We start from the raw sequence: 13240 nt of genomic DNA on the forward strand, positions 1-13240 counted from the left end.
CACTGTTGTTGGGGTGGGCTTCAGTGGGGTGGAGCTACCTGGCAGAGTGAGTTAGCCAGTGCAGTCTTGGCTAGCTTTGGCTCCCCTGCCTGGTTGGGAAAAGGTAACACCTGGTGGGATCTCTGGGCCAGCACTTCCCAAGCCTCTCTGATGACAAGACTCCCCTGGGCTTCTTGTTTAACAACACCAACTCCTGAATCCTCTGAATCAGACTCTCCACAAGAGAGAGTTTGTTACAAGCAGCCCGGGTGTTTTTATCATCAGGGAAGTTTGTGGAACTTTGAGTGTCTGAAGCCCAGACCTTAAAGGATGAGCGTGGTTCCCACGCTCTAGGAGGCAGTTACTGAACATCAGGGCTCTTTCATGGCTTCACCCTCCGCTCATGTTTGAAAACGTAAGGACTAAATCTCCCTCATAAAGCTCCCCAATAAAGCCGAGTGGCAGCAGGGGAGGCTTGGATGCTAAAGGCTGACAAAGCCACCGAATCATGCATCCTTTGCTCCTTTGGTTCTCCCCTTAATAAATCTGCCCGTGAACTTCCACGGGGACTGTCTGTAGACACCAGCCACAGGAACTAATATTTCCTAGCGTCCAGAGATGGAGCTGAGCTGTCGCCCGGAGTCAGCTCTGTGAGGGGAGAGCAGCTGCTACCCGGCAAAAAGGGGACATTCGCAGGCTTCCCAGGCACAGCAACCTAGAGAGCAGACAGCCCTGCCTAGCCTCAGCCTCAGCGCGCGGAGCGCTGCCTGCTCTCCAGGGCAAGTTTCCTGGGAGTGTCCCCTCTTCCCACCGGCACAGCAAAGTCTCCACTTCTCCAGCAGATGTTTCCCTCGCAGCTGTGAAGTCCAAGCACTCGTCGGCTGCAGCGCGGAGTCCAGAAGCTGGTGGGCTGTGGTTAGGGGGCGGGGGCGCCTCACCAGGCAAATGCCAGGACCAGTATGAGAGGCTGGACTTGAGCCGAGGTCCGTCCTCACCCCGGGGGCCCGCCTGCTTTGCACTCTGCGCCTGCTAGGAGCTGCTCACTTTGCCCCCTTGCAAGTCTTTGTTCCAAGCCAGACGTTGCTCGCGTTGGATTCTCTCATTAACTCCCTCCGCTCCAAAGGGGTCCGGAGGCTGGGATGCTCTGGCGCCTGGGAGGATGTTGACTCTCGAGTGGGAGTCGGAAGGACTGCAAACAGTGGGTATTGTTGTGATTATATGTGCATCTCTGAAGCTGCTTCATTTGCTGGGACTGATTGATTTTTCAGAAGGTAAAGTGGTCGCTCCCAGTCTGTGCCGTTGTTCAGGGCTGGTTCAGTACTGAATACAGACGCTGTAGGAGTTGAGGAGGCTTAATACCCCAAATCAAAGTTTTAAGATATGCATGCTTGACACAGAGCAGCCTAGCGACTGGACAATTCTTTCTGTTTTCTCAGATATTTGACATGTGGAGGGAAGGGGTGTTGTACCATCAGCTTTCTGTTTGAACGCAGTCTGAGTTCACAGTGATTCTGTGGGTTAGATATATTTCCAATTAGGACTCTACTATGGGATGATAATACAGGTAGTGTTTTGGTTGTCAAGTTCGCGTTGGCTATCAAGCTTTAACGTCATTAGTCATTCAGTCCTGAGAGGAGTATCCTGATTTGTGAGGAAAACAGCTATGTGTGCCTCAGGAGTTAGGAGGTGTGGGGGTGGATCTGGGTTGTTGATTATGATATAAAATGGGTAAGCTTTTGGTTTAAAATTGAGTTAATGAGTACTTAGCGAAAATGTGCTTTGAACACTTAATTTGCAGAAGTGTTTCTTTTGCATTCTCCAGTGAGCCACTTTGCTCATGTGTCTTCTGAGTGGAACCCACCCATATTCGCAGGATAGCCCTGTTGCTGTCAATAAATATTTGACCCTCCTAGTATAAATTTTACTTTTGCTACCCAAAATCAATTTTAATAGTCAAAGATTGAAGAGTAAAAAAGTTGATTAACTTTGCTCGAACAGTTATTTCATGGAATGAGGCTCCTACTGAAATAACATACTTTAAAACTTAAATAATGTGTTTTAAGCCTTAATCATTTGATGTCAATTCTGTATCCAAGATTTCCTTTCTTCCCAAGAATGGAGTTCCTGAAACATTTGCTAATATTCCTTCTGGATAGTAATATGATTGTTTAATGCAAAGTTATGAATATCCACTTCTTGCATTGTATATGATGTGGAGAGATAGCAATATTGAAACCTGCCTCTGCCTTTGTAATCTTCGTAACTACAAGAGCTAAGACCTGGTAGCTAATATGACATCATCCCAAAGTACATCCGGTATTCAGGTTGTTCCTGTTAATAATAGCCAGTGTATCTTTAGATAGGCCTTTTTCCTACAAAGTAAGTTTATTACGTTCAAACTATGTAGACCAGTATAAGGACATAAATTAAATTCTTACCAAATTCTCATATCTTCTTCACCTCACGCTCAATCTGTGACAAGTTCTGCTTAGGCACACATGAGAATAATGTAACAGGACTAAATAAAACCTCAGAAATCAGTTTCTTTCTTTTCTCATATTACACAGTAATTTAATTTAACCCCTGAAAGGAAAACAATGTATAAGCAAACATCTTCGATTGTTACTCAACAATCTAACATTTTTTTTTGAGATTTCTGCCTCAATGCCTTGTCTTAATAAAAAGCAAACAATTTATGTGATAGAAATAGATATGCTTCCATTTCATTTTGTCACTGTATTATTTTTGTTCTCTGGCCTTAGTCAAGCCATTGCCCCCCATTCAGCATGCAATATTCAAGGTGGCTTGGTTTCAGAAATAGGTGAAGCAATCTCCAAAGGAGAACTCCCATGGGGGTATTTGAGGAAGTCAGCTTTCATGGTGCTGTGAAATAGCATGTAGTTCTGTTATTGCCAATGTTGATAATGTAGAAATTTCAGGTCCAAAGTCCCAAATTCAAGACCCTTGCCAGTGACCTTACTTTTATTGTGTAACCTCTGTTTTATGTCGCTCAAAGTTGGAAGGGTCAGATAGAAAACTTCAAATTTGAGTTTCCAGAAATATAAAGAGTAGAATTGTAAACTTTACTCTCCCCACCTAAAATCACAGAATTTTAAGCGATTTCAAAGGTTCTTCCGTATTCATAGCCATATCTTCATCTGTATTTCTAGACAGTGCATATGTGCATATAGATGTACATACGTATTTATAGATATTAAGCGCAATGTCCAGTAAGCTTGGCAAACTTTGGACTGAATGTAGAAGACTTCATCGTGCTAAAATGCAAGGGCGGAGCTTACAGTATATGAGATGTAACCCCTATGTCCTCTTTTGTTCTTCAACACATCTTAGGAAATGCTGATCTAGTCCAACTCTCTCATTTTACATAGGAGACAGCTGAGACCAGAGAGGTTAACTGATTTATCAGAAGGGAAAACTAACTGGGAGCAAAGACAGGACCAAAACAAGAACCAGAGTGCTTTCTCTGCCACAACAGACTATTCTTTTATTCTTCTTCCCTAATATTGGGAAAGGGAATGTATGAAAATGTATATAAGGGCTTTCCTGAATTCTTAGCTCTTGTCCTGAACTGGCCATTAACACCCTGTGAGATACCTGAGGGAAATAAAATGATACAATAATTTTTGTTAATTTTTTATTTAATTTTAGTCTTCGGTCACCTATAACTCAATGTACTCAATGAGTATTCAATGACAGTAAATGGCCAGACCAAGTAAAGCCCATCATGGAGACCCAACAACAGCATGAGAATTCTGACCTGGGCCTTTTGCCTGTGTCTTCCCAGACTGTGGTAGTGTCTAAGCAGAAACAGAACCTAGGCTTTCTGATCACCAGCCAAGTGAAGGGGCAACAAAAAAGGCTGATAAAGTGCAAGCAACAAAAATATTTGATTATCAGAGCCTTTGTTCTTTCTGCAGCCCTGGTGGCACAGTGGTTAATAGCTCAGCTGCTAATCAAAAGGCTGTTAGTTCAAATCCACCAGCTGCTCCTTGGAAACCCTACGGAGTCATTCTACTCTGCCCTATAGGGTTGCTATGAGTTGGAATTGACTCAGTGGTAATGGATTTGGTTGTTTGTTTTTTGTTGTTTCTAGCTGCAGGTGATAAAAAGGCTGAAGCAGGGGAAGGTTACCCCAGTGGAGACTGCTAACCTATTCACTGAGACTTCACCATTTTGAAAATGTGGCCCAGAGTATGATCGTGGAGTTAGCACTTCGGTTGGTAGAGGAGTGGATGATGAGCCCCAGAGCATAAACTTGATCTTCTTTTAGACAGCATTGAACTTATAAGCTGTTCTCAGCAGACAACGGTACTTCAATGATACCACCATACAGTACTTCCTCCAGTGTGACTTTGTATATTGATGGCTTTAGAAGCAATTTCTGAGTCTATTCAAATGAGACAGTCTACATTAATTTTGGGATAAAGCAGTATTGCTTTAGAATTTTAGTCTCTGTTGGCTGGTGAGAATTAGCCATGGATAGAAAAGGGTTAAAAGAATCATTTCTGCTCCTATTTAAATTAGATTTGGATTTTGATAAAATCCTATTAAAAATAATAATTCTCTTTCAGTTGAAATCCAAGGTTTAGAAGGCAAAAGCAATTTATAAAGAGAATTAAAATGACTAATGGAATTTTAATATAATTATTTGAGGATTTGCACAACTCCACTCACTAATAAGGGAAACAAGGAAGAATACTCATAAGATTAATCTCATTGTTTCATAATTTGGCACATTTTGTAAGTCTTATTGAATTTTAAGTGTGTGCAGGAAACTCTGTTGGGCTTAGACTGAGGTGTTGGAAAGGTACAAGATGAGTATTAAAAAGAACGTACCCTGAGATAGCTTATATTCCAGTAAGAGAGATGAGTTATCAAACATTCAGGGGAAATAAGTGCTGGACATGTGCCTAAGACATGACCTATAGAATTAGGAATGAAATGGTGTGTTCTGAAAAGGGCTCAATGGAAGCCTTTATGAAGAAAGAACACTTGTACAGGGCTATATTATTCAGAGTTCTCCAGAGAAGTGCCAACAAAAGATAGATCCGTCAATAGATAGATAGATACACGGATAGATGATAGATAGATAGAAAGTTTTATTTATTGTTGTAAAAATATAAAGAGCACAACATTTACCAAGTCATCACTTTTAACATGTACAATTCAATAAAATCATGTGCATTGCCAAATTTTCCATCCCCATAAACATAGACTGTATGCTACTTAAACAACGATCCTCCCCTTCCCTGTTCCTCCCACTCTGGTAACCACTATTAAGTTCTAATCTTACACCTTTGCCTACTCTAGGTATAGATATAGAGATTTATTTTAAGGAATTGGCTCACATGATTGTAGGGGTTGGCAAGTCCAAAGTCTCGTGTCTGAAATCAGCAGGCCAGGCAATGGGCTAGAAATTCCAGCATGATGTACATGTTACACTTAAGGCAGAATCCTTCCCCCTTGAGAAACTTCAGATTTTGCAAGAGCAAAGGCCTTCAACTGATTAGATGAGGCTGACTCCCATTATGGAAGACAATCTGCTTTACTTAAGTCAACTGATTTAAATGTTAATTACATGTAAATACATTCTTAGAATTATCTGTACTAGTGTTTGAAAAACAGCTGGGCACCACAGCCTAGGCAAGTTGACAAATAAAATTGACCATCAAAGACACTTGAAGTATGAGAAGGATTTCCCAGATTTGTGAATGGGGAATAAGCATTCCAGTCTAAGAAAAGAGCTAAGCTCTGACAGTGGTGGCTTATGTGGATAACGGCAGTGAAACAGGTGTAGCTGGAACCCATGGACCTCAGTAAGATGAAAAGGAACATGTACATGGCAAAGTCACTTGGCGTTTGATGCTGGGAGTGCATCTTTGTTCCCTAAATGCTGAAGAGACATTAACTCAAAGTCTTCAATTTTGGGGAAAAAAATGAGCAATGTGATGGACCCATGTTTTAGATGGTTCACCATGGCAGTAGGTGAAGGTAAGTTCAGAGGTAAGAGAGTGGAAGCAGAGACACCAGGTATGCTTCTGCAGCAATTCAGGTGCAAAGAACTAAGGGCAAATATCCATAGAGCCCACTTTTCAATAAAGTACTTTGGGTGAGCTACCAATTTCCAGCTTTTCTGGAATTTTTTTTTTAATATATTTGGCCAGCCCATGTTCTGAAGCAGCATCATTGTGTTTTACTTCAGGGCAACATTGTTTGGATTTGAATATTTTTCTTATGAGACAAGAGGAAAACATGGAGCACACTGAGGTTGTATACCTAGTTATGATAACTCCATTCATGCTGTGAACTTAAAAATGCTGAGAGATGTATCTGACATCTTGGGAAGATCTTCAATTATTTTTAAGTTTCATCTAGGAAAGTTTTACCCATGAAACTAAGTATATAGAATAGTATTATTGTATAATATATAGAATAATACATAATATTGTGAAGAATGGAAATCCCAGAACACTTAAATATGCTCATGCGGAACCTGTACATAGACTAAGAGGCAGTCATTCTAACAGAACAAGGGGACACTGCCTGTTTAAAATCAAGAAAGGTGTGCATCAAGGTTGTAACATTTAACCATACTTATTCAGTCTGTATGCTGAGCAAATAATCTAAGAAGCTGGACCATATAAAGAAGAACACCATATCAGAATTGGAGGAAGACTCATTGACAACCTGCAATATGTGGATGACACCGCCATGCTCGCTGAAAATGAAGAGGACTTGAAGCATGTACTGATGAAGATTAAAGACCACAGCCTTCAGTGTGGATTACACCTCTATGTAAAGAAAACAAAAATTCTCACAACTGGACCGATAAGCAACATCATGATAAACAGAGAAAAGATTGAAATTGTCAAGAATTTCATTTTACTTGGATCCACAATCAACGCCCATGGAAGCAGCAGTCAAGAAATCAAGCGAATGGGCAAATCTGCTGCAAAAGACCTTTTTAAAGGGTTAAAAAGTAAAGATGTCACCTTGAGGCTAAGGTTCACCTGACCCAAGCCATGATATTTTCAATACCCTTATAAGCATGTGAAAGCTGGACAATAAATAAGGAAGACTAAAGAAGAGTTAATGTCTTTGAATTATAGTGTTGGTGAAGAATATTTAATATACCATGGGCTGCCAAAAGAAAGAACAAGCCTGTCTTGGAAGTACAGCCAGAATGCTCCTTATAAGCGAGGATGATGAGACTTCATCTTATGTACTTTAAACACGTTGTCAGGAGGGACCAGTCCCTGGAGTAGGACTTCATGCTTGGTAAAGTAGAGGCTGAGCAAAAAAAAGAGGAAGACCCTCAATGAGATGTATTGACACAATGGCTGTAACACAGCAAAAATTGTGAGGACTGGGCAGTGTTTTGTTCTGTTGTACATGGGGTCACTATGATTCAGAACTGACTCAAAGGCACCTAATAACAACAACAGCACAGAACAGTATAGCAGTGAACTCTCATGTGCCCAACATTAGCATCAATGGTACCAATACTTGTCAGTTGTATCCCAGCAATGGCTTACTTTTTTAATAAATACTTCTTAATTTTTTACCATGTGTCAGGGACTGTTATAGGCCCCACAGATGCAAAGATAAATTAAGCATGATCCCTGCCCTCAAAAAACTCACAGTTGTATAAGGAGAAGGGAAATACAAATTAAATAAAAATGGAATTGGTATATAGATCAATACAAGCAAATCCAATGCATAGAAGGTGGTAAGTAATTAAGCCCAAGAGAAGAACACGGAAGCAATCAGAGACAACTACTTGGAGAAGGTGATCTTTAGGCTGAGTTTTTATGGTTGAAGAGAAGTTTATCAATATCTGTGGAAGGTGTTTAGGCAATGCTACATGCAAGGTACTGGGTGAGGTACCAGCATGTGCAAATGTAGGCAGTGGTACACGATGTGAAATTCCTGGGACAACAAACAAAATACGTCACAATAGAATTCTTTCTCCTTGATTTTGTAATTATCCTTACTGTCCAGCACAGTGCTTGCTATATGAAGATGCTAAAAAAATTATGATGTAAATGCCATGTACTCTCATGCAGTAATAGTGTCTGTCCATTTATCACATAACTGAGGGCCTCCAGTGCCACTTCCAAGTTACCATGATAGCCTGAAAATGGTTTATTAGTTGATTAACATTCTTTTTTTTTTTTTTTTTAATTTTCACTGTGAGATTTCATAACAAAATCCCCCCACAAAGTGGAGATATCCTTACAGCAAAGGTATATGGGGCTGGTGTGCATTAGACCCATTAGGCCCTGAGAAGTTAAGTCAGTAGAGACACCCAGTTTTTGTTTGTTTGCTTTGTTTTCAGTTATGGAATTGAAAGTGCTGCATCCCAGCCAAACCAAGGCCCATCTAAGCTGGGATGCAGCTTTTTCAATTCCATAACTGAAAACAAAGCAAACAAACAAAAACTTAAATTTATGAGTGAAATTTAACAAATACTTATGAAGTACTGTCACAGATTGAACTGTGTCCTCCCAAAATATCTGTCAACTTGGCTAGGTCATGATTCCCAGTATTGTGTGATTGTCTACCATTTTGTCACCTGATGTGATTTCCCTATGTGTTGTAAATCCTATCACTATGATGTAATGAGATGGATTAGTGGCTGTTATATTGATGAGATCTAATATTAGATAGTGTCTTAAGCCAATCTCTCTTGAGATAGAAAAGAGAGAAGCAAGCAGAGAGACACGGGGACCTCATACCACCAAGAAAGCAGCACTGGGAGCAGAGTGTGTCCTTTGGACCTGAGGTTCCTGCTCTGAGATGCTCCTATACCAAGGAAAGACTCATGCACCACAAGGACCTTCCTCCTGAGCCAACAGAGAGAGAAAGCCTTTTCCTGGATCTGGCACCCTGAATTTGGACTTCTAGCCTACTGGACTGTGAGAGAATAAACTTCTCTTTGTTAAAGCCATCCACTTGTGGTATTCCTGTTATAGCAGCACTAGATGACTAAGACAAGCACCTACTGTATGAAGGGGTTTGTAGAGGACAGTGGACATTTTGCTGTCCTTAAAAAGTTTGCAAACTGGGTTGAGGCGAAGCAGCTCATGAATGACCAATCCAAGATTAAAAGATGTCTGGTGACTGGAACCAAGGCCTTTAGAAAATTCAAAGAGCAAAGCCATTACATCCAGCTGGAAGATTTCCTTCAGGGAAGGCTGCATGAAGACGGTGGCATTTGCAAGATTAAGAGTTGAGAGATCAAAAGTCTTTTTTTTCTTTCTTTCTTTCTTTTTAGTGGTCTTTTGCTTTGTTCATATAGGAAGTCCTTGATATCATCCCACAACTTGTCTGGTCTTTGCTCATTAGTGCTCCATGCATCAAATTTGTTCTTCAAATTGTCTAAATTGAGGGGGGATATACTCAAGGGTGTACTTTGGCTCTTGTGGACTTGTTCTAATTTTCTTCAGTTTCAACTTGAACTTGCATATGAGCAATTGATGGGCAGTTCCACAGCTGGCCCCTGGCATTATTTTGACTGATGATATAGTGCTTCTCCATCATCTCTTTCCATGGATGTAGTTGATTTGATTCCTGTGTATTCCATCCAGCATAGTTCACATGTGTAGTTGTCATTTATGTTGTTAAAAAAGGTATTTCCAGTGTATAGGTTGTTGGTCATGAAAATTCTATCCTGCTATCTCTGACATCATTTCTATCACCAAGGCCTTATTTTCCAATTACTGATCCTTCTTTGTCTCCATCTTTTGCATTCCAATCACCACTAATTATCAATGCATCTTGATTGCATGTTTGATCAATTTCAGACTGCAGAAGTTAGTAAAAATCTTCAGTTTCCTCACCTTTGTCATTAGTGGTTGGTATGTAAATTTGCATAATAGTCATACTAACCGGTCTTTATAGGCATATGGATATTATCCTATCACTAATGCACAGTATTTCAGGATAATTCTTCATATGTCCTTTTTGACAATGAACACATTGGGTCCTTCATTTGTGATGTGGCACAACTCAAAATGAGAAGAACTGCAAACATCCATTAATAATCAGAATGTGAAATGTAGGAATGTATGAAGATGGTGCCAGCAAATCCTTATCATTGAATTTGAACTTGGGTTAGGTGATTGTCTTAGTTATCTAGTACTGCTACAACAGAATACCACAAGTGGATGGCTTTAACAAAGATAAGTTTATTCTCTCACAGTCTAGGAGGCTAGAAGTTCAAATTCAGAGAGCCAGCTCCAGGGGAAGGCTTTCTCTTCCTGTTAGCTCTGGGGCAAGGCCCTTGTCATCAATGTTACCCTGCTCAAGGAGCTTCTCAGCACAGGGACCCTGGGTCTAAAGGAGGAACTCCTTGTTCTTCATTCTTATCTCAAAGGAGATTGACTCAAGGTACAATCTAATCTTGTAGATTGAGTCCTGCCTCATTAACATAACTGCCTCTAATCCTGCCTCACTAACATCATAAAGGTAGATTTACAACGCATAGGAAAATCACATCAGATGATAAAATAGTGGACAATCACACAATACTGGGAATCATGGCCTAGCCAAGTCAACACACATTTTTGGGGTACACGATTCAATCCATAGCAGTGATTGTGAAAAAAGTTTAAGGAAGCAGGGCTTTGCCCTGGATTGGATGTTATCAGAAAGAAGGTATAATTTTAAGACTGGGTATCTTAATACATCTTATCTAGAAAGAATGAAGATTAGACAAAGGCTAAAGATGTCATTGGTAAAGAAGCATGAGTTATTCACATTAGCCATTTTAGGGAGATGTCTGGCCACTTGGTTTAGACAAATTTCCTGTTTTGTGTTTTTGTGGTCTTGTTTTTATCTTGATCAGTAACGGCACAGAGTGGTCCTGTCTGATATTGATGTTCTGTGAAATTATTTATCTTGAGCAAGAGAACACCAAGGCCTAGCTGATAGTACCAGATCAGCTCCCAGTTGCTGCTTTTCTCTTTCTCACACACAATAAAGGAGAGGGCGGAGTATGAGGAGGAGGACTGAGTACAGGTGGTATAGCAGAGAGGTCTGGGTTTAAATCCTAATTCAGTAACCTTGGAGTAATTACTTAACCTTCTGATCCTCCCTTTCCTCATTTGCAAAATGCAGTTAATAACCTCAAACTTTCTAAATTGAAGAGAATGAAAAATATAAGTGAAATATCTAGCTCTGTGCCTGACACAAAATAAGAACTCAATCAATTCATTTCTTGTAATTATGTTTGGATAGGATAACACATCCCATGTACAAATTCTCTGAGTTACACCAGTGGTCTTCAAACATTAGCATGCATTAGAACCACCCAGATAATTTATAGAACACAGATCGCTGGGCTCTCAACTCTCAGTTCATATTCTTTCTCTTCTGAGATGCATTTCTTATCTTCCTCAGCAGACAAAGATGTTCTGGCCCTGCTCCCTCAGCCTCTTCCCCACCTTCACCTTGGCCCATTTTATACCCCATTGTTATCAAGCTACTTGTTGTTTCCCAAGCATTCCCTGCTTTCTTAGGCTTCTTGTCTTTGCTAGTGCTCTGTACAAATGCCCCTTGATCCAGAATACAGTCCCTATTATTCTTCAATCATTAACTCTTTCTCATCCTTTAAGCTCAACTCCTTTGCTAGCAATATGTTCCAGGAAGCCTCCTTTGAACAACCACATGGGAGTAAGTGCCCATTTCTGTTATCCGAAAGCACTCTCTCATAGCACTTCATAGTACATTAAATGCTGGATTTCTGTCTTTCTCTTTCTTTGAATGTCAAGCACCACATAGATCGAGCATTTATCTCTATATTCCTGGTGCCTTGTGAGAATGGGTGGCTGGATGAATGGGTATATAGTGGATATCCTGTTGCCTTCAAGTCGATTTCAACTCATAGTGATCCTATAGGACAGAGTAGAACTGCCCCATAGTTTCCAAGGTTATAATCTTTACTGAAGCAAATTGTCACATCTTTCTCCCACAGAGCTGCTGGTGGGTTAGAATTGCAGACCTTTCAGTTAGCAGTCGAGTGCTAAATCACTGTGCCACCAGAGCTCCATAGAAAATGCATAAACCAAAAACCAAACCCATTGCCGTTGAGTCGATTCCGACTCATAGCGACCCCTAGAGGACCGAGTAGAACTAACCCATACAGTTTCAAGGGAGCGGCTGGTGAATTCGAACTGCTGACCTTTCAGTTAGCAGCTGAGCTCTTACCCACTGGGCCACCAGGTCTCCCGATAATGGATAAGCAAGCTTATTTAGAGGCTCTGGCAATAAACTTTTCCATGGCAGTCTTGAATTAATATAATTTGTAAGTATTTTGTCTTCTGCAGGGTTTCTCAATCTTAGCACTATTAATGTCTCATCTGGATAATTCCTTGGTGTGAGGGATTGCACTTTAGATTGTAGGATGTTTGGCAGCATCCCTGGCTTCTACCCACTAAATGCCAGTAGCACTTTCCCCCAGTTGTGACTACCAAAAATGTCTCCCAATATGACCATATGTCCCCTTGGGAAAGGTGGAAGCAAAATTACCTCTGGATTGAGAATCACTGGTTTAAGGTATTATCAAATGCAATTTGTAGGCTTTTTATACATATTCAAAATCAGAAGACTGAATTTTAGTTTGAGGACATTATAGTGTTAGAAAGCAAGTACCATTGACTGTTGGGAAGGAGAATATTTCTCTATTGCAAAAGTAGTAAACAAAAAAAAACAGTCCTTAAAAAGTTTATAAAAAAAAAAATTTTTTTTATATAAAAAGTTTATAGATATATAAAAAAAAGAAATATGAAGAAAATACCCATAGTCCTATCATTTGAAGAATAGCCACTGCTAACATTTTTATTTATTTACTTTGTTTTCTCTATATGTATATATGTAGATATTGCCTTTTTAAATGCACATAATACTGTATGTATATTATGAAATTTTATATAGCTTGGAATTCAACATTAGAGCCTAAGTATTTTTAATTAGATTACAGATCTTTCATAAATGGTTTAATGCCTACATTATATTCTATAAATATTGGTGCTATAATTAACATAAGGAGCTCTGGTGGTACAATGATTAAATACTCGGCTGCCAACAAAAAGTTTGATGTTTCAAACTCACCAGTGGTGCCATGGAAGAAAAGACCTGGCAGTCATCTCCTGCAAAGATTTTAGCCTAGGAAACTACTTGGCAGTTCTACCCTTCCTATGGGGTTACTTTGTGTCAAAATTGACCCAACAACAGGTTT

At 40.0% G+C, this 13240-nt stretch overlaps 1 protein-coding gene across 1 annotated transcript in view; it reads left to right on the forward strand.

Annotated features, from left to right (window-relative positions):
* The first annotated feature begins 1138 nt into the window (after nt 1-1138).
* KCNIP4 (potassium voltage-gated channel interacting protein 4) overlaps nt 1139-13240 on the forward strand; it is a 280790-nt gene continuing 268688 nt past the window's right edge. Inside the window, exon 1 of the mRNA XM_010591388.3 lies at nt 1139-1250. Within this exon, the coding sequence (XP_010589690.1) occupies nt 1139-1250 (112 nt within the window). The remainder of the gene's footprint in view (nt 1251-13240) is intronic.

The sequence above is a fragment of the Loxodonta africana genome, chromosome 5 (assembly GCF_030014295.1).
Source record: "Loxodonta africana isolate mLoxAfr1 chromosome 5, mLoxAfr1.hap2, whole genome shotgun sequence".
NCBI lineage: Eukaryota > Metazoa > Chordata > Mammalia > Proboscidea > Elephantidae > Loxodonta > Loxodonta africana.